Source organism: Pyrus communis, chromosome 8 (assembly GCF_041283825.1).
Source record: "Pyrus communis isolate YQ-2024b chromosome 8, ASM4128382v1, whole genome shotgun sequence".
Classification (NCBI taxonomy): Eukaryota; Viridiplantae; Streptophyta; class Magnoliopsida; order Rosales; family Rosaceae; genus Pyrus; species Pyrus communis.
Genome location: NC_142572.1, coordinates 5,760,591 through 5,787,637, shown reverse-complemented (window position 1 = coordinate 5,787,637; position 27,047 = coordinate 5,760,591). Strand labels below are relative to the sequence as shown.

General features: G+C 36.7%; 3 protein-coding genes and 1 long non-coding RNA gene across 5 annotated transcripts; 2 read left to right on the top strand and 2 right to left on the bottom strand.

Moving 5' to 3' along the window:
• Window positions 1-1,073: 1,073 nt before the first annotated feature.
• UNE2 (Major facilitator superfamily protein) lies at window positions 1,074-4,527 on the top strand. Its single transcript, XM_068458012.2, has 3 exons — window positions 1,074-1,530; window positions 2,795-3,546; window positions 3,685-4,527. Exons 1-3 carry the CDS (start codon window positions 1,243-1,245, stop codon window positions 4,211-4,213), a joined length of 1,569 nt encoding a protein of 522 aa, XP_068314113.2. The 5' UTR covers window positions 1,074-1,242; the 3' UTR covers window positions 4,214-4,527.
• Window positions 4,440-8,062, bottom strand: LOC137718459 (putative methyltransferase At1g78140, chloroplastic). Of its 2 annotated transcripts, none has more exons than XM_068458013.2 (8): window positions 7,667-8,062; window positions 7,292-7,395; window positions 7,065-7,205; window positions 6,488-6,572; window positions 5,767-5,963; window positions 5,511-5,622; window positions 4,922-5,029; window positions 4,440-4,779 (listed from the first exon to the last, which is right to left on the bottom strand). In XM_068458013.2, exons 1-8 carry the CDS (start codon window positions 7,844-7,846, stop codon window positions 4,639-4,641), a joined length of 1,068 nt encoding a protein of 355 aa, XP_068314114.2. In that variant the 5' UTR covers window positions 7,847-8,062; the 3' UTR covers window positions 4,440-4,638. The 2 variants fall into 2 exon arrangements, with proteins under 2 accessions (XP_068314114.2, XP_068314115.2); XM_068458014.2 differs by having other exon boundaries at window positions 7,065-7,184; window positions 7,667-7,975.
• A 14,607-nt stretch (window positions 8,063-22,669) lies between these two features.
• LOC137717906 (uncharacterized) lies at window positions 22,670-25,096 on the top strand. The gene is made up of 5 exons (XM_068457410.2): window positions 22,670-23,061; window positions 23,174-23,247; window positions 23,882-24,011; window positions 24,135-24,455; window positions 24,557-25,096. The coding sequence occupies exons 1-5, from the start codon at window positions 22,945-22,947 to the stop codon at window positions 24,827-24,829; spliced, it is 915 nt and encodes a 304-aa protein (XP_068313511.2). The 5' UTR covers window positions 22,670-22,944; the 3' UTR covers window positions 24,830-25,096.
• A 628-nt stretch (window positions 25,097-25,724) lies between these two features.
• Window positions 25,725-26,822, bottom strand: LOC148694654 (uncharacterized). The gene is made up of 2 exons (XR_015965639.1): window positions 26,395-26,822; window positions 25,725-26,271 (listed from the first exon to the last, which is right to left on the bottom strand). It is a non-coding gene; the product is annotated as an uncharacterized LOC148694654 (long non-coding RNA).
• Between the last annotated feature and the right edge of the window lie 225 nt (window positions 26,823-27,047).

The window sequence follows — 27,047 nt, the reverse complement described above, 5'->3', positions numbered from 1 at the left end:
GAGAGAAGCCGAGAGCGAGGAAGGAATTGGAAAATTCAAGCTCTGTTGTGGAGCAGAGATTGGAATTCCGGCTTTTTGGTTTTTTTTTTTCCTTTGTTTTTGAATTCCAGCGTTGTGTACTTTAATTTTATCATAAACTAAATTTCTTTTGCTGAGGCTAAGATATAGCCTATCTTCGTTAGGTCAGGTCGGTGTTCTTGTAGTTTGTCTATCTTGGTTATTTTCATTCATCTTTCATATTTACTTGCATTTTGTTTCTTGGCAGATCTAATTTTGTCATCAAAATTCTTGTAATATTTTTATAATTTAAATTATCACAATTAGTAAATTTATATTAATCTGATCCTTGTTGGAACAACATTCTACTTGAAACATATTGTGCGCTTGCGATTATCACAACAATGCATTGAAGATGGCCTTATAATGAGATAATGTTGTGTTACAAATTACAATACAATTGGTGTTTCATGAAAGGACATATTCGATTACTATACTTCAATGTTATTAGAAGTAATATGATCAATAATATTACAAACACACAACATATTGTGTGAGAGACCTCAATTTCGGTTCCGATAAAGAACAAAAAAAAGGTATTACCAAGAATGTACTACCATCAAGAGTGTACTACTACTTTAATATTTAATATTAAATTGTCATTTCAATGTTTTCACTTGTGTGAGAAGTCAAAAGTTCAATTCTAATAAATAATAGAGCTCGATACAATATATAACGTGTGGTATGGATAAGCCAAAATTCGTACTAGAAGAAAAAGAAAAAGATTTCCACTTTGGGCCCTTTTATTGGTTGGGAAACCCAAATAAGTGTCACCCATCTATTTAAACCCAAAGCCCATTCTAACCTAATCGGCCTACACAATATTCAAAAAATGTCAAACGAAGCCTGAGTAGGCTAGTAGTTCTTGCAGGACGCCGTGATCCATAAATTCAAATCCCGTCGTTAACTAATTTAATATTTAATCAGATAAAATCTAAACGGTTGACCCGACATACCCAGCCGGCACAAGCTTAATCTCCCTTACAAACCCTGCAACGTGTCAGTCACCCTCTTGCCCCAACGTCACGCCGTGGACTTGTCCATCGGTCGTCCCCTGCCCTTCTCACAATACTCCGAAACGCAAAACATCAACTTCAGTTCTCACCATTTTTCTCTGAATTTCTGCGAATTTATTTCCAAAACCAAGAAAAATTAATATCCAAGCGATCCCAAGGAAATCGGAAAATGAAGGCGGAGGCTTTGACTCTGGTGCTGGTCAACTTGGCCGGTATCATGGAGCGAGCCGACGAGTCGTTGCTTCCCGGCGTCTACAAGGAGGTCGGCGCCGCTCTCCACACCGACCCGACCGGGCTTGGCTCGCTCACTCTCTTCCGGTCCATTGTGCAGTCCGCTTGCTACCCAATCGCGGCGTACCTGGCCGTGCGCCACAACCGTGCCCACGTCATTGCCTTCGGCGCCTTCCTCTGGGCCGCCGCTACTTTTCTCGTCGCGTTTTCCTCCACTTTCACCGAGGTAACTTGGACAGAATTGGTTCTGTTTGGCATCCCCCGTCTTGGGTTTTATTTTGTTTCTGAAATTTTCTCGGTTGCCAAACAGAAAGTTAGTGTCTTTATTGGGTCGTAGCTGCTGATTGTGATTTCAATTTGTGAAGTTGTGGATTGGGTTTTCCAGTAATGGTGGTTTGATGTGACTGTTGAAGATTAGAGTTGGATTGCTATTTATAGTAGTAATGGCTTCTTTTTTTTGTCGAATTTAGAAGAACTGTTGAGAGAGTATATAAATGCATGAGATACTAGTATGATCGAATAATCGAACTTGGAGCAAAGAGTTTGGGGATGTTTTGTGTCAACTTCTAGTTATAAGTGAAGAACTGCTTGAAATGCTTAGGGAGGCAAACAAAAGGAATTTAAACATAATGGTTGCTTGTTGCTTCGGTTTCTAGCTAAATGAATGGTTTACAGTACCTACGCAAGTAGGTGATTTAAATCTTGGTTTGTGTGTGATTGAGTAGTTGTGGTAGATGAATTTCACTTAACGGACATATTTGGCCGTTCTAGCAGAGACAGTGAGATTTGGTGATATTGGTCTTTTCATAGAAATTATGGTATCAACAGTTGAACTCGTATGCAATGCATGTGTTCTCTGAGTAACTCAAATATATAGGTATGGTTTCAATAGTTGAACTCAGATGCAATGCTTGTGTTCTTGAGTAACTCAAATATATGGATGTGCAATCAAAAATTGTTTCTTGTGAAACAAGTAAAAGCCTTGTAGAAATGAACGCATAAGTTGACCCCAAGAGGAATTTAAAATTTGGTGGAAGCTTGATTCTTTGGCTCAGATTTTGGATATATTGACATGATAAAAGAGGATTCGTTGGTAAAGTTTATATTTTTTTTGTTAAAATGATACCCAAAGTGTTGCTTCCTTATTGTCATGCACAACCGCTGTTGACAGTTTCACTTCTATCCTGCCTCTTATTTGTTACTTATCAAATCAGAAAAGAACAGCCCATAGGTCATGCATGAGAATAAGTTATAGCCGTATAAAATCTTGTCACAGAAGATAGAAAAGTAAAGTGTTCGTTATGAAATAGGGCTTTGCCAAGTTAATTTATTATAATTGTCATTTTACAAAGCATGCATTTGAACTTAATCGATTAGAAAGGGAGTTATTTACTAAAGTTATCAAAACAAAAGGACAGAAGTATCATTAAGTTGAGCGCAATTCCAGCTTGTTATATCCGCTTTGAAGTCCTTCAGCTTTTATTGATCAGGTGGCTATATCCAGAGCTTTGAATGGGATTGGCCTTGCTCTAGTTGCTCCGGCTATGCAGTCCCTTGTAGCTGACTCAACTGATGACAACAACCGCGGTATGGCTTTTGGATGGCTTCAACTAACAGGCAATGTTGGTTCGATAATTGGTGGCCTTTGTTCGATATTGATAGCTCCAATAACAGTCATGGGCATCCCTGGATGGAGAATTTCCTTTCACCTTGTTGGATTAATTAGTATTTTAGTTGGTGCTTTAGTCCGTCTGTATGCTACTGACCCACACTTTCCAGACGGCGAAACAAAAGATAGCAGTCAGAATTCCAGTAGTTCCTTGTGGTCACAAGTGAAGGAACTGGCCCTTGAAGCAAGGTCGGTTGTTAAAATTCCTTCTTTCCAGATTATTGTGGCGCAGGGCGTTACTGGTTCGTTTCCCTGGTCAGCATTGTCATTTGCACCCATGTGGTTGGAACTTACTGGCTTCTCTCATGGGAAATCCGCTTTCCTCATCGCCTTGTTCGTGATTGGAAGTTCCCTTGGTGGCTTGTTTGGGGGTAAAATGGGAGATATCCTTTCCACACGTCTTCCAAACGCAGGAAGGATTATACTAGCACAAATAAGCTCCGCATCTGCCATTCCTCTTGCAGCAATTCTTCTGCTTGCATTACCTGTGGATCCATCTACGCCTATCATCCATGGTTTCATGTTGTTCTTCATGGGATTCTTTATTTCATGGAATGCTCCAGCTACAAACAAGTAAGTATTTGAAATTTTTTTTGACAATTAGATTAGATTTATATTTCGTAGTTCTGTCTGTCTTTAATGTCCCTTACTCTTTTGCAGAAAGTAATTGAAATGACTAATGTGTTAAATTTGATGTCATGGTCCATGCAGTCCGATTTTTGCGGAGATAGTTCCTGAGAGATCGCGAACAAATGTATATGCTTTGGACAGGTCTTTCGAGTCCATACTCTCATCATTCGCTCCTCCGGTAGTTGGGATATTGGCTCAACACATGTATGGTTATAAGCCAGTTCGTCAAGGGTCCAGTGCATCTGAAGAGATTACCACGGACAGAGGGAATGCTTTGTCGTTGGCAAAAGCACTATACACAGCAATAGGAATTCCAATGGCTCTCTGTTGTGTCATATACTTGTTCCTATACTGTACCTACCCAAGAGATAGGGAGCGCGCTCGGATGGAGGTTTTAATAGAAGCAGAGATGCAACAAATAGAATTAGAAGATTCGCCTGCTGGAGAAGAATATTCACGTGCTCGGTTTCCAGAGGCGGAAGAGCTGTATGTGAATGATGAAACTGTCATTGAAGTGGAGTATGAGGGTGAGGATGCTGCTGGTTCCGATGCTGATGAACAGACACTGCTGTACCGCCAGTTAACGTTTGCCAATTTGAGCCCGGAGTAATCAAACAGCAATCTCACTGAACACTACAACTTCATTTATGCACATCCAAATACTATAAAATGTACAGAAGAATGGTACCCGTCCTGTTTTGACGTCCGACCGGAAAATGAGCTAGAGAAAGGAGTCATTGATACTAACCAACTGCCTGAGTTTGACAACAGAATAGTTCTTGTTTTCTTTGTTAGCTTTCTTTCCATTGTAACCGCATACTTTCTCGAAAGAAATATTTGGATAAAACGGTCATACCACGTCAATTTTTGCGTATGTGATACAACAAATTGATAATGAAATGAAACACAATCATTCGTAGTGAATCATGACATATGTATGTTTCTTTACATAGGAACAAATTCGAATGCTTACTCCCAAACCAACCCTATACAAAGCAGGGGAGATTGCTTGTGGCACAAGATTACTGTAATTAATTAAATGGGTTTCGTGGCAGAAATCATCACAAAACGCCTATTCCTCACTTTGGTAAAACCTACCAGTCCACATGCTTGGCAGATATCTTCTAATTCACTTTCTGACGTGAAGAGTTGGTTGCCCGACATTTGCTTTGTTCTCTACGAAACAAAGGGCATAAAATCAACACCCAGTGAGAGTGAGATAAAATAGAGTCGTAATTCCAAACCATTCACTACATAACACACATTCAGCGGAATCCCGAATCTGCAACAATGAAACTTTGGAGTGGAACAGATGTACCTGTGCTATGTTCCTTTGAAATGGGATGAGTGAAAAAGGCCCGTCCCATATGAAAGTAGTTGCAACAAACACCCCGCCAGGTCGCAGGACTCGACTAATTTCAGCAACCTTCAAAACCACAGCTACCAAATTACTCAGGAGAAACTACCAGGTTAAACTAAAACTGGAAAACTGGGGACAAAACACATTTGATTCTACCAGATAATATTACATCTGCACTAACATAAGCACATTTATAATTAATCCATGCCAATTTGGAAATAACTAGTAAACCAGCGAGGAATGGAGGAATATGAAATTACTAACAAATTCTCTACCAGTATCAGAAAAATTAAAACATGCAACGCATACTATGTTTTTATCCTCCAAAGCCAGGCTGGCTATTTTCTTATTTTTCTTTAAGAAATCTTAAAGGTATGTTGTTCAATGTGCCCAAAATGCAAAATGTTTCATTAACTTATTAGAAACAAATTTATTAGCATCAAGGACATGTAAATACTTTTCACCGCTGCTAATATGTTAAGATTTGTGCCTTACAGGTAGTCAAAACAAGCAGCACAGTTAGCTCTAACACCATATATATACTTACAGCTGATGATGGTGAAGGCCAACAGTGTATGGCAGCACCAGCATGCACTGCATCGACAGAACTAGTAGCAAAGGGAAGCCTAGAAATATCAGCTCTGACCAGGATCATGTTCCTAATAAAAAAACAAACTTAATCAGGCAAAAAACAAAATTGATAACAAAATTTCTGAAACATCCCTAAGAAGTTCAAACCGGATAGTATTTTAAACTTTGAGCTTTATCATCTAAATTTGAATGAAAATTTCAAGGTTCTGTACTCTTTGGGAAGGTTCTCCTCCTGCTGAATGAATCCATAGCACTCCTTCAACATGTTCTCTGAGTAGTCCAAAGCAACAACAAGAGAAAACAATCCGCTCTTAGCGAAAAGTCTAGAAAACATTCCACTCCCGCAACTTGCATCAATGACATTTCCACCACCCAAGACTGGCTTTAAGAAATCCTTAATCAACTCAAACTGCAGTCAAAACTATACCACGGTTAGCAACTCAACAACCTCCTTTGGCAAGACAAATGAGTACACACCGGTAAAATATGACTTTTTTTTCAGTTTTTCAAACAACTACATTGCAACACAATGATTTTATCTGTTTTTCGATGCCGTGATCAGAATAAAGCACTTTTTCTACCCTTTCTTTTCTTTTCAAGAGAAACATTAACTGGCGGTCATTGGCGGTGGAGCTTCTTAGTTTAAGTAAATACTATCCTAACTTAGGCCCGAAATAAAATACTTCAATAGAAAATTGATTTTCACTTCATAATTCATATGTAACCAAACAAAATGGACTATGTCGTTCCCTGTCCAAAACGCCAATATTGTATGAAATATTGTCCGTCGGCACACTTCATAACTTTCTAAAGGTTGTATGACCGTATGAGTTACAACGCAACCTATCAAATACTCTATTTTGAAATTTAGAAAGGACATTTGATACTCCATTGAGATGAAAAAATCTGAAATAAAGTAACTAATCATGTTACCTCTTTCTCTGGGCCAGGAAATCCACCCCATACAGTAAAGCTTTGACGCCAGCCCTTCTCATAGAGGTACGATACCAATGGAGTCCTGATGCAACAAAAAGTCACTAATCACCATATAGAGATGCATAGTTTCAACATATTCATGAGGTGTTAGGAAGTACTATTGGTAATGCTTTGAAAATTGTAATTTGGTAGATGCAATCAGTTCAACTAGTTTCATGCCCCATCTATCCCAGAGAGAATAAAATTGACCACAACGGGTCTATGAGAACAGAAAGAATCTCATTCACATAATAAGAGTCAAAGAAGATACATGATCTCCGAACATATGTACCAAATCAAGCCGTAAAAGATCAATATACTAAACATCAGATGTTATTCTGCACAGGAAGCCCATAACTAGAGCCTAATTTTGTTATTCCTATGCGAGTATATTCCAAGAGATGGAGAAACTAAAAGGATTCAGGTCCGACTCTACTTCGGCCATGTTTATTCACCATCCCCATTTAAAAATCATTGCATAACCATGATTACCACATACGATTTGTACAATTAAACCTAAATACAATTTCAATACCTAAACATTTCTGTGGAAATGGGCTTTGATTCCCCATAGTCCTTGGCGCCACTTGCTGTTGTCAGGTCAATATGTGTTTCGTTGCCAAAGTAAGTCTTCTTACAAGTCCTACATTGAAAACTAGACCCAGAAACAGACTCACTGCAAAAGCATGCCACTCCCAAAATGAACGAAAAGTGAATCAAAAATATACAATGCAACCTCAAGTAATTATAAATACAGCTTACACAGATAAGCCCAGATCACCGGAACTGGAAAATGGATCGTAGCATATCGGACAAGCTAAAATGTTCTTGGTGCTGATGCCATCATTTTGCACCACAACTGGTTCCTATTGTTTATGAAGCAAACAATTTCAAACCTTAATCTCAAAAATAAACATTAACTCAATCAAAATTAAGGCTTTTCAAAAGATTTTAACTCTTACTGAAGGCAATATAGTACCAGGACAATAAAAGCTCTAAACTTTTACACTTTCCTACCGTTTCTCGGCAACCAAACAGACGAAACTACAATTGGGTTTTCAATTTTCTATTCCATGAACTGATTCGATTAATTGAAATGATGAAATAAAGCAAGAAGACAAGCTAAATGCAACGTACGGTTGGCTCGACTCCGACGCCGGCGGAGTAAGCAGCAGCTCGAACTTTGATTGCCGCCGCGAAAGAGCGCTTGAAAACCGGTGAAGCGGCAGAAGTCCTGAGCTTTAGAAGACAAGGCCTCGAATTACCGAGTTGACTCAGAAGAAACGGTGAGCAAAGGTTGCCGACCACCGTCTTCATGACCGCTCTGTTTTGGTTTGTGGTGGTGAGTCCGAGTCTGAGTACTAATGTTACAACTTTCGATTTTTTTTAATTTTTAATTTTTGTTAATTTGGTTGGAATTATTACAGCTTTTGGTTTTGTTTGTTCGAACTTCGGAAAGATAATTAGCATGAGCCGACAAAAGCCCAGGATTATTTAACAGGGCTGCTGGTCTCGTCTGGATTATTTTACCTTGATGATGGACCGTCAGGAGAATAGATCCATATGCCGAATGAGCGCTGGTTCTCTCGGTAGGGAATCTGAGTGGCGATCTAAACAGTATAACAACAACAAAGTCTTATTCTATTAATTAGAATCAGTTGTATAAATTTTAAATATTACTGTGCTCAATTTTGTGTCAAATTTTTTGTTAGCTTCAAGTAGTCTTATGTTTTTTTTTCTTAAAAGCAAGTTCTTCCCTCCCAACTACAAGAGGGGATTGGGTGATTCAACCAACAAAAACCAACAAAATGAGCTCCAGCCAATGCCAAATAAGTCGAACTACAATAAAAAGGAGACGGCATGACTGCTCAATCGGGACAAATCGCCCAACTCAGCGCCTAAGGCAGTGTGACGACAAGGTGATGTCACCCATGTTTTAATTTTTTTTTGCGCTAGGCGTGTGGGCTTCAAGCGCGAGTGAGCGCAAGTGGACTAATCAACCATGTAGCAATAAGGCTTGCACTGCAGATGCTCTCACGCCTCGGTCATTCTATTCTACGGTTCATATTTTTCAACCAAAATGTTTTCTTTTTAAAGAAAGAAAAATCTGAAGAAAAAAAATAGTAATTAACTATTATGGCCCATGTGGCACAATATGGGGTGGAGAAGCACTTAGCCAGTTAAAGTCAATTGCCCGGGCAATTTCTTTATGGGGTGGAGAAACACTCAGCCAATTACTATTTGCTAAGGCAGTAATTGCCTTTGCTAAATTGCCCGGACAATTTATTTTACGGTGTGGAGATGCACTTGGCGAGTTACTGTTTACCAAGACAGTAATTGCCCTTACTCAATAATTGCCTTAGTTGGTTGAAGTTGCTCTAAAGTCTATTTCCAAGTTTTCCTCTACCCTTTTCACCCTAAGGTTCTATTACATAATCACTTTTTCTCACCGGAGCATATGTGAATCATTGTTTCATATGTCCAAACAACCTTAACCTACTTTTTCTCATCTTATCTTCAAATGCGACCACTTGTACTTTACTTCGGATCTCGTTCTTAATTTTGTAATTCTCATATGCCCACACATCCAACGAAATATTATGCCTAACCGATCAACGTTCCGTGTAATAAAGTATTGTAAGCCTTATTGCCATATGATAAAAAATTTCCTTGACCTTTAGTGTCATACAATGATTGTACAATACACCCTATGCACTCTTACACTTCATCCAACTTGTATTTTATGGTTTAGATCTGTATCCAATTCCCCGTTCTTTTGCAAGATAGATCCAAGATAATGAAAGCGCTCACTTTTTTATACTTCCCGATCTCTAATCCTCACCCCAATCTCATTTGGACCTCATCCCACTGAACTTGTACTCATGAACTCTATTTTTGACCTACATAGGCGAAGCATTTAGATTCCAACACTTCCCGCCAAAGGTTAAATTTCACATTTACTCTATCTCGCTTTTTAGTCTATCAACACTAAATCCTCTACGAAAAGCAAACACCGTTAACTCATCCATTACCAATGAAAAAAGGTAAGAATTTATAGTTGAGTCTTGCTCTATCATACATGTCTTTTATTGTTTGAATAATGCTACTCGTACTCCTTTCTTCTCTAGAATCCTTCAAAGAATTTCTCTTAGGATGATATTAGATGCATATTCTAGGTCTATAAAGACCATGTGCAAATCCTTTTGCATATCTTTATATCAATCTATCAATCTCTGTAAGACATATTTTGCCTCCATAGTGGATGCCTTGACATGAACTTGAATTGATTGTTTGAGACTCATGTCTTTGGATGGCAACGGTTCGGGTTGGGGATGATATACAATCCTTATAACCACGAAAATTAAATATTCATAACTACATATTAACCATCGGGGATTATCCATAACCATACTAATCGGGTAACGGATTCCTCATTGGTTAACGGGTATAGCCTTCTATGCTTATGCAAAAAAAATTATTTGTTCAACTGACACATTATATTTTAATAGATAATAATTATATTACTTAATATCCATGCAAAAAAAATTATTTATTCAACTGACACATTATATTTTAATAGATAATAATTATATTACTTAATATCCACATCCAAATCTTCAAAACCACAACAATACATTTTGGAGATGTTCATGATAAGCCAAATATAATAGCAAATTAAGGCAAATTGGTTGCATGAAAAACAGAAAGGGATGACAAAAACAAATACATAAGTGACTAAGGAAAAAAGAGAAAACAAATTATCAAATAATTTCAATACTTGTGGATATACATTTATATATATATATATATATATATATATATATATTATCGGAGTTGATTCGAGGACAGAGATGGATCTGAGACCTTATAACCATATCCAAAACAGTAATCGAATAATATCGGTTTTTCCCCTTATCTAAAAAGTACCCGGATGTTCATACCCAAATCCGCCCCATTCGGACGGTTATCCATGGTTATCGTGTTTAACGGTTGAATTGCCATCTCTACCTATGTCCTTTTGCGTCTATGCTCACTTAATCTTTCCCAAGCTTCATTGTACAACTCTTTAACTTAATACCCATATAGTTAATGCAAAGTATGTTGCCCTTTTTTTTTTTTTTGTCAAACTAAGTTACTTTCATTAAATACAAGACTAGTACAAGGAGAAAAGAGCCCAAAAATAAAAATGAGAGGAAACCAGCATCCACCACCAAGTTAGTCGACAAGCCTTCATCGCAAAGCCACCATCACCAAGAGAAAGAACCAAACAGAACAACTAGATCAACGGAAAATGGGGGTGAGCAAGCCACCCGCGCAGTGAGCGGTTCCATAATCCTACCAAATAGTGCTAAATGCACTTTAACAGCCACAAAAAACGCAAGCACATTCCAATCAGATTGGATTATCTCAATCCCTATTGATAGACAATAGATGTAGGAAGTTGCTCAAATGATAAACTTCAAATGAAGGGACAATTCCAATCAGATTGGGAAATTGCTCTTCTAAAAGGGAATGTACCCTTTTGACTCCCAAAGAAGCATAATGCATAAATAGAATCTTTTATGCATACACAAAAAGATGATTTACGTATTTCATATTGTATGAAAAACGTTGATATAAGTTGTGCCAAGATCAGTACAAGATGATATCAATGCAAGCCCAGGATCAGAACCATGATAACTGTCAAATGAGTCTTTATGTACTTAAGAAATACTAAATGATAGATTCCTCAAGAATGAGGAAGAATTAAAGTAATGCGGTGGAAGCGTAAATGTATTAGATTATGAATCTAATATCGTATCCTTAATTGGATGTCTCTTCATTATGAAAGAAGAGATAATTGAATATCTCTTTATTATGACTAAAGAGATGTTTGGGTGGAAACGTTAAAAGTAATGACTTTTGTGTGTTCCATCATGCAAAATATACCGCCATATGGAAGCTTACAACAATGTTGTTTAGATGGGAAAGTTCATTTATGAACTCTCCATTCGGTTCCAACCAGAAAGTGTCTTTAGTATGCCGACACTACGACACGAATGGGGCGATAGCTCAACCTAGGGAATCAAGGTCTCATCAAGATTCGAACTCAAATGAGAGACTGAACCACATGATTGAGAATCATGTATAATGGTGACGTTGTTATTCTCAAAGTTACTTCTATGGATAACATATGGATATCCATCATCTAGGCCTACTACTCAGCCTTTTTTGAAATGAATTCAGAAGAGGTATCATCACTGATGACTAAGCTGATTAGCTCTAGTGCAAGTGGGAGATTGTTGGAAATGTGCCCTAAAACCAATCATATGATGATACTTTACGAACATTTCACATGTTAAACTAATCTAGTTTAATATAAAGAGTAAAGATTATTGTTTTAAGTCGTCTCAAATAAATGTTATATGCTTAAACAATAAGTCCAAGGAATATGCAATTGGGAGAATGTGATCTAAAGAAGTTAGATTCAAGAGATCATTCTCTTTCATTTGCATATCCTAAACGTTCCTGATGTGCACTAAACTGGATCTTAGTTAACTAGGAACTTATTAGTAAACTAAGCTTTAATTTGACTTCTTCTGCTGTGAGTAAACTAACATATATGAGCTTAGTTGAGTGTTGCTGACTAGTCAAACAAGCACGTATATAAATTTTACATTGACATGCATGACTCTGTTAAATTGGAAAATACGGAGCTAATCAAAAAGGTGTCTAAGCTACAAGAAGTTGAGTCTCTCCGTCTAGTTAGAACAAAGTTGAATGAGAAAGTTACTTTTCTTGAAGCTCAACTTTATGGACTGAATGAAATGGTTTCTATTTGCATTGGTAAAGAAGAAAGAGATGATTTTATTGCCTCTTTTAAAGCTCAAGTTCAGGAATTATGATATCTCAAGAAAGATTACTACAACAAGTTTATAAGTTAAAGGTCAATAACAAAATGCTTCATGAGGTCAACTTGGAGCTATCATCTGAGTTGAATGAGACTATGCACAAAGTGGATTATTTGACTCTTGATGGTAAAAGATTCAACAAAGTTGTATGTGTTGGAAGTCCATATGATGCCAATAATGCTCTTGTTTTTGTGGAAAGTGGTTCATGTTCAAAGAGCATAAACTCTCAGGTTATAGAGGAATCTTTGTCTATGACTCATATGGTCAGTACCTCTTCAAAGACAATTTTTTATTCCCACGTGTCATCATTGTGGTGAATTTGGTCATATTTGACCTAGGTGCAAAAAACTATATTCCTGAAAAGAAGAATAACTTGAAAAGTAAAGTTGATCGACTTGCTGTGGAAGTCAATACAATGGCTCAATTGGTTGATTCTTCTAGCTATACTCATGTCTGAGTCGTCTTCAAAGGGTTTATGATAAATGTCTGGTAATTCATTGTGTCATTTATGTTTCTAAACTAGATGTTTGGTACTTTGATAGTGGGTGCTTCTGTCGTATGACTAGTGACAAAGAGGCATTCCTATCATTTGCATATGCTAATGGTAATATGATTAAGTTTGGTGGAGGTTGCATGGCCTACATTACTGGAAATGATGTTGTCAAGATTCCTAACCTTCCCCAACTTGATAAAGTCTGTTATGTGGCTGGGTTAACAATAAACCTTATTAGCATAAGCAATTGTGTGATAATGTTACTAATGAAATTTGTTTCTCAAGAATGTTGCAGAGTTATTGGTAAAGATGGAAAGAACATGCTAGTTTTTTCAAGATCAATGGGTAATTGCTACTCTCTTATCATTCCTAAAAGTGGTAAGCATACACATTGGAATAAAGAAACTAATATATCATGGCTTCAAATAGGGCAATCACATCTCTCATTCTCTTAATGTTGTTTATGTGAATCATGCAACTTGGAAGACTACTCTCTAATGTCTCACATAGGAGTCACTTACTTTGGAATCCCCAAAACCCCTCATCTAGCTGAAATTATCTCAACTGATCAAACTTTAATGTTACTACATGAAAAAATGAAGACAATCTCTATTGCCAATTGCATTGAAAAACAAAGATATGTTTCTCTCTATCATGCAATTGTGAATTGTGACATTGTCTTATTTCCTTGTGATATTTTGTTATGGTTATTGTATATGTTGAATAATTCTGGTGTAAAACTATTGGCTACTTGCTTTCACTGTGATCGTATGTATGAAATTGCTTTTTGGAATGGCCCCATCTTGCATTTAACAATAAATCATTTTGGAACTTAATTACATTTCATTGGTGAGTTTATGGAAAAAAAAAAAAAGCGTGTGCTTAATCTTAGTGTCACTTGAGAAACAACTAACTATCTCACAAGCACTTTGGACCATCGATGGCATAAAAATCTTCGATGGTCTGTTGCTCTTTATGCCATCAACTGAATAGGTTGAACAACTATACTTCCAATTTTCTTTATTGCATGTGTAGTTTAATCAGTTGTATGTGACCAGACAACCTTCTCATCAATCAATTTTGTTGTTCTCATTTGGCACCTCTCAAATGACATACATGGGTGATATTTTGCGAATTAACCTTGAATAATATTTCCACTGTGATGTCATAGGTTCTCCCTTGTATGGTTGATGGTCTCTAAAAAATCATTATTTCATTTAGCAAAAACTTATGTTGATTTTGGGATTAGGCTTACTTTGGTGTTGATTGGGTTATAATGACAATTTGCTCCGTAAATTGAGTTTTAGGTAGTAATTCCAATGCAAAACACCACTAGTTTCTCTTTTGCTATCTTGGTAAATGCTCCTCAAAAGAAAATCATTTGTTTGAGCATCAATATCACCACTTATGGTTAACATACTCAATTTGCCAAAAAGGAAATCTCAATCATTCATCCTTACAAATATGTTCTCACATGTAATGTCATGTTCATCACATCTTGCACCAACCATATCAAAGGACTTGGGTTTCTTATTTCCTTATGCCATCTTAAAGTTTCATTTGGCTTTGACTTTCCATTGTGTGTAATTTTTTTTATTTGCTCATTTGCTCAATTTATGTTCCAAGTGTTGTTTCTTGAACTTAATGGATTATTAAAAGTTTGATTAGCTTTCAAATTAACCTTGAGCCTAGTGGAATGAAGTTTTGATTTAAAGATGGCTATCTCCATTCTCATTCCCATACCTTGACACATCATGGATGCTATATGAACTTGGTATGCTTTATTGTCCATGCATCACTTTGAAGACTTGTTTCTATAGTACTGCATATCATATTTTTCTTCAAGTATTTAGTTAAGGTTAATTCTTTTGCTTGAAAGCATAGATATTAGACCTGTTTTCATCTTGGATCTCCTTGAGAATTGTTTGGATAATTGTAGCTTAATGGTGTCAAGATTATGCTTATCTTATGTGTTCCCTTAGTCCTAAGTGTGATTCTTTCTCAAGTTATTACTTTTAGCACCAAATTGTGTTCAAACTAGGTGTTTTCTCTTTTTGTCTAGTGTCAGGTAATCTTCAGAAAAGATATGCTCATTAAGTGTTTTTCTGTCCTTGCATTTTATGTGTTCACCTCCAAATCTCAACCGCTTATGTCAACTCTAAGGCCCATATTAATCTCATAGTATCTTAGGCTTTTTACCTTCTAACATTTCTAGGTTCTCACTTTCACGTTATTTCATCCGGGTGGTTTCTCTTACTAGGTCCTTCCCTTGTTTGAACTTTATATTCTCTGTGCTGCAAACCCTAATCAAGTATACGAGAAATGCTTCCTCCCAGCATTCCAGTTCAATCTCTCTACCTACTTGTAGGCGCACACGGTCTTAATCTGCCAAGGCTATTGTAGATGAATCTGTTGTCGTCGATCCTCAAATTTTTCCAACTACCAAATCTTGAATTTCTATAAAGTTGTTGTTCATAAGAAAGTGGTTCCTGAAAGAAGAATCATCTGGGATGATCTTCCTCTTCAAGATGCAATGCTCTCTGATGATCTCATCAATGATTATCGTTTGCAGAAGGTGAACTATCCACCTCCCTCTTTCAATCTTTCGATTGTTCAAGAATTTTATGCACATGTTCCTTCAAATTTCCCCGACTCTAGAGGTAAAGTCTTTGTTTGAGGCATTTATGTATCTTTTGATTCTCGTGTTATTTGTGATATCCTAGGTCTGGATTTATCAAATGCTTCTAGTATTCATGTCTTTGACTTTATCACATGTTACTATGACAGCCTATCATCGTGAAGCTTATTTAGACCTCTCCATTCCTTTGATACAAAATCAAGCATCCAAGTCTCGCCTTAAGCTTTTCCATATGAATTGGTCTAATTTCCTTCGTAGAAATGTTCTAGGTACATTCAATAATGGAAATCCCACCTTAGAGTCAACCAAAGTTTTACATGCTATGTTGAGCCTTTCTAATGTCCCATTTGGATACTTAATCTTTCATTCAATTATGTCCAAGATCAATTGTCCCGTAAAAGAACAGTGTGTCCATTATCCATCCTTGTCTAATTACATTCATTTATGAAAGTGTTAGGGTTCCATTTCAATCGGATGATGTCTAGCCTCGATCCATTAAAAACTTGGGCAAAGGTTTCATTGACCTAATCATTATGATGTGTGTCGTTGCTTATAGTGATCATAGTGATCCTCGTCCTTCTCAACCACCAAATGTCTCTCAAGAAAGAAAAATTACTTATCTCGAATCTGAACTTAATTCTCTCCATAAGCAATTTGTGGATTTTCAATCCAAGTTGGGTCAGTCCTCATCCTCACCTCGTTTAAGTCACTTATCTTCACCACAATCCTTAAGTCAGTCATATGGGTCTATCTTCGTTTGTACCTCAATCGTCAGTCTGTCCATCTAAACTTGCACCCCAACGTCTTGTGGCCCCATCATCTGCTTCTTATTCCTCTACTGCTACATCTGATCATTCTGGTGTTGTTGCTGTAAAAATGGTTGTCATCTTTGCTGCCAAGGGTAAATGAACCTTTCATGAAGTTCATCAATTTCCCTCTCATCCAATTCTCATGGCAAAGCATGTGAGGTTTACATACTCAAATAATGAGGAGAATGAAGTTGAAGAAAACCCTGAAGAAGACTTTGCTGAGGAAACCGAGGCTACTGGTTCACCACTTCACTCGAATGCATCGTCTTAATCTGAGGAGTTCTAGCGTATGAGGAATGAACCAATGGGGGGAATGTAGTTTGTGAGTGTAGGTTGTTAGAAGAGCACATCTTATGGGGGGTTTCATTTTTTTGCTGCTAAGTTGTTAGATTTATGTGCTTAAGTTGTAATTTGAAACTCCCTTTTTTTTTTGTATAATGTGGTTGTGCTACTCTTGGGTTTTGTTGTTGTTGGTAATCCTGAACATATCCCTTAAATGGTAATCCTGAACATATCCCTTAAATTGATTAGTGCACTACATGTTTTGGTACTGAGAATTGTATCGTGTGCTTAAACTTCGTTATGTTATGTTTTAGTTGATAATTCTTGTATATTTCTGGTTGTGGTGGTGGTTATTTATTTGTTGAACGCAGTTGATATATCAATTTCTTTTGTTTAATGAAACTGGCATATCATTCATTTTACATCCTTTGTCTTTGCCATGACTAAATTGGGGAGAAAAATAGAATTTAAAATTTTGTGTTGTGTTGCAATCATATACAATATGCTATACAATTTACTTTCTTGCAATTGGTTTAACCATGATAACTTTTCACTTGTTCTTTGTTAAGAGTACTTCTTTGCAAAATTCATCATTTGTGTTCTCTTGAGTGAGGTTGAGTGAATTTAGATATAGGGTTTGGGTTATTTTGTCAAGAAAAGCCAAATGGGGAGATTGTGAAGTCTAGTTTTAATGTTTTGGCTTTCCTGGTCAAATGTTGTAAATTGAACTACACATGTTCTAGTTAGATTTTGGGTTAAATTACTACTTTTGGGATCATGCTGCTGGAAATATCACTTTAAGAGCTTAACTTCTCATATCAAAAGTTTGTTTATAGATATGCACTTCATGTCATTATTTTCAGTACATTCTGTCTAGTGGTTCTGTCTCGTCAAAACTTCTTACTACTTTCACGCGAACTGGGCTCCCACTTTAAGACAATCCACATGGGCCATTTGACAGCTTTTTTTCTAAGAGCTTTTTTTTTTTTTTTTTTTTTTAACCCTAGATCTTTTCTGATTGCCTTTGCACATGACACATGGCCTTTTCATCCCCTCTCTTTGTCTAAAACATCAGCCCACTATAAAAGCACAATCTAGGGTTTCATTTTGGATTGGCTTGAAGATTTATATTTTCTAATAAGGATTGTTTTTAGTTGTGAGCTACCCCTTAGTTTTTACTTGAAGACTCTAGCCACAAAATTACACTCATGCACTAAGTAGCCACATCATTGCATACTAGGGTAGCATTGATTTTGTGATTTTGATCTTTGTTTTAGGTCAAGTTTTTCTAAGTTTCAAATCTTTGAACTGACCTCTTTTTGGATTCGTTTCAGTTCCATCTTTTAAGTATTTGATGGGTGAAACTGACTAGACATTGAATACAGATTTGCATCAACTTCATCATAACATCATTTGCATAAGTTGAATAGATTTCAGTGCCACAAAGTGATGAGCTCGGGAGTAGTTGCCACTTCGTGTAGACCGAAGGAGTTCATCTCGTGAAAGGCAACGTTGCACAAAGGTACAAGCTACTCCATAGATTAGGATTTAGGAATTAAGCTTGTGTGGTTACTTTGTAAGAATCTTGATTTCACTAACAGATTGGACTTAGTGGAAAGTCTCCGGTTTTTCAATCCAGAGGTGGGTTTTTTCCGGCCAAAAACATCTTATGCAATTTATCGTTTTACTAGTTTACTCATCTTCCTTTTGCTTGTGATATATGCTCATCATTATCCACAAATAGATAAGTCATTGCAACTAAACTTGTTAGTATTAAAATGTGCACTAAACTGTATCTTAGTTAACTAGGAACTTTTTAGTAAACTGAACTTTAATTTGACTTCTTATATTGTGAGTAAACTAACATATCTGAGCTTAGTTGGTAAGTGTTGCTAACTAGTTAGTCAAGCATGCATATAGATTTTAAATTGTAGGTTATTCCACTTGGTACCAATTTGAATTGAGAATTATTTTAGAACTTTATCATAGTAGGCAACATCGCAACAAATTCGTAGCACTATTTAGAATTTTTTTTTTTTCCGGTGCATAATACATTAAAGTAAAAAAAAAAAAGAATTAGTAATAAATTAATTATACATCGTAAAAATATTCTAAAAGTTGATACAGACTCATTAAGACACTTCCTACATATCTTAGGCTATAAATCATTATTTTGGTGTTTTAAAAAAATAATCTAGTTTCCCCAAACTTGAATTTCAATACGTAGGATTAATGGTCATTTGATACTACAGTCTAGTAATATTCATTTTTACTGGTAAATAAGATGTCCTATGTTCAATTTTCGCCAAATACGAATTTGAACCATATTATTGCTAGCCCATTTTAAGGCTAAGTCTACCCCCTCCCTTTAGTGTAGATAATATTATTTATTAAAAAAAAAAAAGTAGGACTAACTGTATCATAACTTAATTAAACTTCCTCGCCCCTATAACGCTTCTTTCAATTCTAACTTTTTATACTTGATTAAAAATTATTTTAGGACTTTTTCATAGTAAAAAAATCGCAACAAGTTCATAGCACTTTTCAGAATATTTTTCCGACATGCAGAACGTATTTATTATCAATTTTTATGAAAAACAAAAGAAAGTATGAATAATAAATCCATTATATGTCGAAAACTTTCCTGAAAGTTGCTACGGACTCGTTGAGACGTTTTTCACTTCTCTAAAGCTCTAAATTAATCATGATTTTGGTGTGTAAATATTAATATATTTCCCAAAACTCGAATTTCAAAATATAGGATTAAGGGCTGGTTTGATATTACTGTGCTTTGAAAAAAAAACTGCTTCTGCTGTACTGTGAGAATAAGCAGTTGTGAAATAAAGCAACAAAGTGTTTGGTAAACTTTTTTGTAAAAGTGCTTTTGAAAAGAATAAAATAGTATTATAGTGTTTGATTAACTTTTATGTAAAACAGATGTGAAAAAAAGCTGGTTTTTCAAAGCTGGGTTTTACATCTTTGTGTTTTTGGCTTTTTTTCATCCAAAACTGTGAAAAAAAGTTGAAGCTGAATGTTTACTAAACATAAAAGCTTTTTTTGATAGCCATTTTTTTCAGAATCACCTCAGTACCAAACTAGGGCTAAGTGTTTCGTAACTTAATTTATAAACTTCCTTGCCCTATAACGCTTCTTTCAATTCCATTTTTTTTTACTTGATTAAAATTATTTTAGGAATTTATCATAGTAGACAATATCGCAACGAATTCTTAGCACTTTTCAAAATATTTTCCCGGCGTATTATGTATTTATTGTGTAAAAAGAAGGTAAATATCAATATTAAGCTCATGCATCGAAAAAATATTCTGAAAGTTGCTATGGAAAAATTAGGATTGAAAGAAGCGTTGTAGGGCGATTAAGTTTAATTAAGTTACGAAACAGTTAGTCCTACGTTCTGAAATTTGAGTTTGGTGAACTAGATTAAATTTTTAAAACACCAAAATCATGATTTAGAGCCTTAGAGATATAGATAATGTCCCAACGAGTTTGTATCAAATTCTAAAATAAATTTTTTATTTGTGAAAAATGTGGTGTGACCAAGTAAAATCAATGATCAGAACTGTTCAATTTATAAATCTTCATTTGAAGATCAATCCTACAAAAAATCATTCGAATTGGAGATCGTTTAATCATCAAAATATATCAAATAAATGAACGGTTCATCATTAATATTTTACTTAGTACTTACACTGTTGAATTTTTTTTTATACATTTGAATGACTCAATGATCTTCAATTGAAATGATATTTTGGAGAAGTGATCTTCAAATGAAGATTAAGAAATTTAATGGTTCCAATTATGAAACTTGTACTATCAAGATACATTATTTGCAAGAAGGGAATGAGCCCTGACAGGAAATGCAAGTATTATCCTTTTCGAATTCTCTCTAAAATTTTAGTCGAAATTTTCTAGGGAGCTCCTAAAGTAACTTTATAGTCTTTTAGATAAATTTTGACTTAAAAATAGAAAGCATGGTCGGAGATGCACCCCTACCTTCATTTTTATTTGTTATTAGTTATTTTTATTTCTTGAAACGTAATTTTTCATTAATAGTGCATAACACTGAGTGGTACGGAAAATGTATGACTAAGATTAAAAATGAAATATCTAATAGTTGTGGAAATCCAATCTATAGGAGTACCGCTATACGTACGGTGAAATTAGTCAATTATAACAGTTTAGTTCACGAGAAAGTCTGCCAAAATAAAAGTTCAAGAAAAAAATCATACGTCGATAGAAGAGAGGGGCAAATTACTATAAAATGAAAAAGAAAAAAAGAAAGGAGAATTCTCTGACGAAAGAGAAACCGGGAGAGAATGAGAGAAGCTTTACGCGGGATTTAGAGTACACGTGAAACACTGGCCGGCAATACACATGACATTGCCCCACGAATGAGACCGAGATTTTGCACTTCTGGGTCACGCACTCACAACTCAAAATACACATGGAGGGAGGTGGAGACCTCTAAATCATGCAGTTTTTCCTAGTTCTTGCAGAACAACTCAATAGTGTTCAACAAGCCTTTTGACTTTGTTTACATAATGATATTACATACATAGAGTGCACGAGGATTTCATCGAAAAGAATCTTATTGCGTCATTTAGATATGTCATCGAGAATTCTCTGCAAATGTGAAGATGTCAAAGAGTCTTCTTACTTCCCAAAAGAATATTCCTATATTTGTGTACGTAATTTTAACCGAGAAGGTTCCATGAGTCGAGTCTTTCCAAATGTATTTATCATTGTCGAAATTAATAAAATCGAATATTTCCAAATGTATCTATCATCGTTGAAATCAATAAGGCCCACCCTGTCTTACTACGGCTACTAGAACGAAGTTAGCCCGGGGCATCTTCCTCGAGTCCTATCATGATCGTGCACTTGACGAAAGAGCTTCACAATTGACATTGCCCTAATTCACTCAAGCGATATTGCTACAGCGGGCTTCCGTCTACATGACGATTTGTCTCATTTAGATATTCACGACCAAAAAGTACTGGATTCTGCTCTGAAAGGAGTAGGAAGACTGTAATACCATTCGATTACAAGACATATTGTCTCGTTTTCAAGAAGAATGTAGTAGACCCTTCTACTTGTGCACATGATCCTTGAGTGATGGTAATTTTAACTTTCTTTTTAAGGATATCTACTGTATTTCTCAACTGACATGACATCATCTAAGTTTGGTAATATGCTTCAAGTATCTTATGCTTAAAACTATGAGTTTTGACATAAGGGACTTGAACTCAAATTAAAGCCCAAAATACATCATCCCGCACAGGATTAAACCCACCTGTGTTCAAATAATTGGATAATGCGTTTCAAATCCTTCACACTCTGGGGACGTCATCTCGATCCGACCGTTGATAACATTATCTCCTACACCCACGCAACCAAGGGCCGGATTTCAAAATTTCAAAAACCAACCTTTCCTAATCAAACCATAAGCAGCTGAATCGCGGAAGTCTAAAATACCAAGGACATTTTTAAAAAAATCTTTATTAAATAAGGATTAACACGATAAAAATATTCTTAATTTTTATTTGATAAAAATTAAGGATATTTTTATCATTTTATCTTTATTTAACGTAATTTGATTCGATTTGAAATTAATAGAAGTAGTATATGTTTGTCTATCATTAATTATTTGAATTATTTTGTGAGAAATTAACTTAACCGCTACGTGCCTGTACAACGGGTGGTCATATCTTAGGAGAGAGGATCCTTGCTGGATCCTCTTTGTAAGGATTTCAGAGATCCTCAAATCACATTCGTTAATTGTACATCGTGAGTTCATAAATCATTGTAAATTTTTTTATTTAAAATTAAATATAAAAAATATCTGATAAAAACTAACCGTACGATATATAATGAACAAATGTAATTGAAAGATTCTCGTAATTCTCCCAAAAATAATCCCACGAGAATCTCTTTCATATCTTTGTACGCGGTACAAGTTTTCAAATATTTTTGCGTATAAGTAAAACCCGACCCACATTAATCCTTTCGTTTTAAGAAAAAGAAAAAAAAAAGGGAAATTAGAAAAAAAAAGGAAGAGTCAGTGGCTCACTCCAGGACTCCAAGTCACCTCCTCCTACTCTCCCTTCAACTCCACCCTTTCCAAAAAGGCCATTAAAATACCCCCCACTACACTCCGTGCCCCAGAGCAGACACAGAAGAACGTTCCGGAACGAGGTTAGTACCGTCATTTTGCCAGCAAGCTCCGGCGACAGTGGTGGTGGTGGTGAATCGGACGTTGTGAGAATCCGAAGGCACGACCCGAAATGGAGAGGAGCACTCCGGTGAGGAAACCCCATACATCCACCGCGGATCTGCTCACCTGGTCCGAGACTCCCCCTGCTGATTCTCCTCTTCCCTCCTCCGCCTCTCGGCCTCACCAGGTGACATTCCAAATTCTCCCTCTCTCTCTCTCTCTCTCTCTCTCTCTCTCGTTTTGTTCTCTGATTTGATGATTCATTGTTTGTTTGGTGTTGTTTTGGGGATTGATCGTAGCCGTCGGATGGGATCAGAAAGGTGGTGTTTGGAGGGCAGGTGACGGACGAAGAGGTCGAGAGCTTGAACAAACGGTCAGATCTGCTTCTTCCTGCTTCTGCTTTTCCAATTCTCCTTCGCATTTTATTTTCTGGGATTTGTGTTTTTCCAAATTTTGTTTCCTTGTTCTCGTTGTTTGTGGCCATTAGAAATATACCTGCAACAGATATTTCTCCTTCAATGCTTATGAATTTGAAAAAAAACGAAATTAAGGATTTTTTAAAAAAAAATATTGCTTTTTATTAAATATATATTTTTTTTTGTTATTTGGATATTCTATTGGAACTTTTACTTGGTATTTTCCAGTAAGTTTCCCTTCTTAATATGGAAATTGGATTTTTAAACTTGAAGATTGATTGAGTCAATGATCTGTGATCGATCTACATTAATTGGCCTATGAATCCACATAAATAATTCAAATTTCCATATTGTATAAATTTTGCAAATTTCACCCAAAAAAAATTGTATTTTTTAATCACTGAGTTATAATTTTGAATTTATGTATGGATTTATGATGGGTTTTGTAATTTTCGTAAAATGTTAAATTTGTTTTGTTTTGGGGAAAGTTTGAATCACGTTATGCAGTGAAAATATACAGGATGTGGTAAAAATATGTAATGGAATGTAATATGGAAGACCTCTAACATTGTTTAACTATGAAATTTCCAGCAAACCTTGTTCAGCGCATAAGATGAAGGAGATCACCGGGAGCGGCATTTTTGCACCGAAAGCAGAAAACGATGCCGCGGAAGCCGATGGTGCGAACCCTACCCCAAAGCCCGGAATTCGTATGTACCAGGTACCGATCAATATGTGGTCAAGTTTTATGTTCATTATTAAAACACAGATGTTATAGCGTGGTATGTCTGTTTAGCACAAAACCCTCTTGCTGAATTTTTCTTCTGATGGTCGGAAATGGCAGCAAGCGGTTGCTGGAATCAGTCATATCTCGTTTGGTGATGAAGAGGGTGTTTCTCCTAAAAAGCCTACCACCATTCCCGAAGTTGCAAAGCAGCGCGAGCTAAGCGGGACCTTGGAAACTGAAGCAGAGAGAGAGGCAAGGCTGAAGAAGCAGCTCTCTGAGTCTAAATTCAAGGAGCTTAGTGGGCATGACATATTTGCGCCCCCTCCTGAAATTTTACCCAGGACTACTACTGCCCCGCGTGCATTGGCCTTGAAAGGAAGCATCGAGATAGGAGAACCTACTTCACCCAACGGTCGCACATCTGTTAAGGTTTCTAATGTAAGTGAACTGCATTACTTTACGCCTGATACATATCATTATCTTTTACCATTATGTGGTAGTTAAGCATCTGACTTGTGAATTTGGTTTTTATGCAATAGCCTGGTGGGGGTCAGAGCAATATAACATCCATCGAGGAACCAGTGCCCAAGACGGCCAAGAAGATATATGACAAGAAATTTTCAGAGCTCTCAGGAAATGATATATTCAAGGGTAATGTTCCTCCGTCGTCAGCTGAAAAGCCACTGAGTTCGGCAAAACTACGAGAGATGAGTGGCAGCAACATCTTTGCGGATGGGAAAAAGGAGGCTCGAGACTACTTAGGAGGCGTACGCAAACCCCCAGGTGGAGAGAGCAGCATTGCCTTGGTTTAACATCATGTTAGGTCTAACTTGGTTATTTTATTTGATCACATGGTGTCTGGTTTTGTTTCTGGTTTTCTCCTAGTGCCGGGAGGACGTGATACTATATTATTTGACCGTTTCTTTTGTTCATTGTGGGTTTTGGGGGTTATGTTTTAGGTTATAACGGGGTCGACCAGAGCTATGGACTATCTGCTAATTGGGTTGTCTATGTCCATATTTTGTGTTCTTTCAGTGTTTTTCTTAATGAAATGCTTGGGCTGTTTTACTGGGTTTTAATCTATGGATTAGTAGCTCTAATTTGATTACTGGTATCGTTTTGGCTATTTTGCGTTGTTTGTGTTTGTACTTTGAACTCCGAAGAACCCTAGATTAAGTGGCATTAAAACGGAGATAGGCTAGTGGTGATAGGTCAAGAAGTGGAAATGATGGATCATCGGTTCAAATCTTCTTGTATGTCAGAAAGATGAAGTATTTCGGAGGATACCGCTTCTCGGAAATATATTTTGGAATCTGCTTGTGAGCTTGTGCTTGAGGAAGGTTGCCAGAACTGATGTGAATTCGGTGTTTATGGAGCACTGGATTCCCCATAGAAAACCAACCTCGTTTAGGATAAGCTTGCTTCTTGTACTTGTTCAAGTTGCCTCAATCTGTGAAACATATCTGTGAAGAGCACAACGGACCATTTTGATCCGACCGGTAACTGGAGGAGTTTAAGACTTAGCAGCTGTAGCCTGTACTGGCAGTAGTGGAACGGCTCAGGTTCATCCCTTAAATTTACATTAAGGGGAGAGAGAGTTTGGTTAAGGTACACAATGGACAATCTATTTTGGTATTGAATTCGCCATCCATAAGATTCGAACCTAAGACCTCTCACTTCTAAGTGAAGAGGAATACTATCAGACTGTAGTACTAAGTGGATCAATTGTTAAATTTAGCAATGTATTGTATACACAAGCATAAGCTGAAATCTCTATTTTCCTCAATTCCACAATCCCTGTATCTGTAATTAATAAAGGGGTGTGCTATCCACACACTTTATTTTACTTCTTACACATCGCTTGATAATTTCTATCTGTTGATCTTCTTCAATTCATGCAATCCGACGGCCGAAAATTCAAAAGGTGTGTGAAAAATAAAATGAGGTGTGTGGATATCACATTAGGGGTGGGCACGGGCCGAGCCGGGCTAGGCCCAAAATTGAAGGAACCGAACCAGATCCGTTCATAAATACAACGGGGCGGGACGAGGCGGGTTTTGGATTTTTCAAAATAGAATCCGGACTTAACCCGACCCTTTTGAAACAGGCCGATTCTTACGAGTCCCCACGGGTCCAAATCTTTCACTCACGCCTCAAGTCTAGTGGTCTTTCCTCTTTGTTCTCCTCATTTGAAGATTCACTTCTTCAAACAACATTGTTATCGGCGGTTCTATCAAAACAACCACCGCAATATCTGCACTCTCAAGGCAAATTTGGGATTAAATTAAGGTTTTCACATAACTCTTTCATACAAACCCACGAATCCAATTTCCCTTCTCATCGGCTATGAATTCAAAAAATAAAAGAAGGGGAATACCTTAGGGTTTTTGAATCTAAGCAATTTCAATCAATTCCCTTGTGATTTCCTCTTCCTACTCATCGACCAAAAGGTTTTGCAATTAGGGAAAAAAAAAAGAAGCATTGATCTATAATTTCAAGTCCCAAATAAAACATAAAATTTCAAGTTCACAAAACCTAAATAATTTCACCTTGTGATTGGGTTGCAGATGCTCTCCAATTCCATCTTGTCTTCGAACTCATTGGCGTCCGACAATTGGTTGTTGTCCAACCACTGGATGGCAGTCTCTTGATTGAGTCCTCAATCTTCTTGTCCTTAATGGAGTTTGGGGTTCGTGGATCTCTTGGGATGGAGAAGAAGAGGGTCTGAGTGGGAAAAAAAAAGAAATAAATAAAAGTGAAATGAGTGAAAAAAATAAAATAAAAATAAAGAAAGAAAGAGTGAAAAAAAAAAGGTGAAATGAGTGAAAAAAACTAGTGAAATGAGTGAAAAAAACTAAGTGAAATGCAGTACAAGTACTAGTGTAGTACACAAAACCAATGCAGTACTTGGACTTTTGGATCGGAAAATTGAGTGGGCTTGGGATAAATGGGTTTGGTCGGGGCCCTATTTCTTGGGCCTTTTGGACCCGCCCCGCCCCGTTAATTTATTGAACCCACCCCGACCCGTCC

What these genes read in the sequence shown, in the direction of transcription:
- UNE2 (XM_068458012.2), top strand. Translation starts at nt 1,243, where the DNA reads ATGAAGGCGGAGGCTTTGACTCTGGTGCTGGTCAACTTGGCCGGTATC. An exon ending in TTTCCTCCACTTTCACCGAG is followed by an intron (nt 1,531 to 2,794) that starts GTAACTTGGACA and finishes TTTATTGATCAG; the next exon opens with GTGGCTATATCCAGAGCTTT. An exon ending in AATGCTCCAGCTACAAACAA is followed by an intron (nt 3,547 to 3,684) that starts GTAAGTATTTGA and finishes TGGTCCATGCAG; the next exon opens with TCCGATTTTTGCGGAGATAG.
- LOC137718459 (XM_068458013.2), bottom strand. Translation starts at nt 7,846, where the DNA reads ATGAAGACGGTGGTCGGCAACCTTTGCTCACCGTTTCTTCTGAGTCAA. An exon ending in GGTGATCTGGGCTTATCTGT is followed by an intron (nt 7,206 to 7,291) that starts GTAAGCTGTATT and finishes ATGCTTTTGCAG; the next exon opens with TGAGTCTGTTTCTGGGTCTA. An exon ending in TTCAAAGGAACATAGCACAG is followed by an intron (nt 4,780 to 4,921) that starts GTACATCTGTTC and finishes TTTGTTTCGTAG; the next exon opens with AGAACAAAGCAAATGTCGGG.
- LOC137717906 (XM_068457410.2), top strand. Translation starts at nt 22,945, where the DNA reads ATGGAGAGGAGCACTCCGGTGAGGAAACCCCATACATCCACCGCGGAT. An exon ending in CCGCCTCTCGGCCTCACCAG is followed by an intron (nt 23,062 to 23,173) that starts GTGACATTCCAA and finishes GATTGATCGTAG; the next exon opens with CCGTCGGATGGGATCAGAAA. An exon ending in CCGGAATTCGTATGTACCAG is followed by an intron (nt 24,012 to 24,134) that starts GTACCGATCAAT and finishes CGGAAATGGCAG; the next exon opens with CAAGCGGTTGCTGGAATCAG.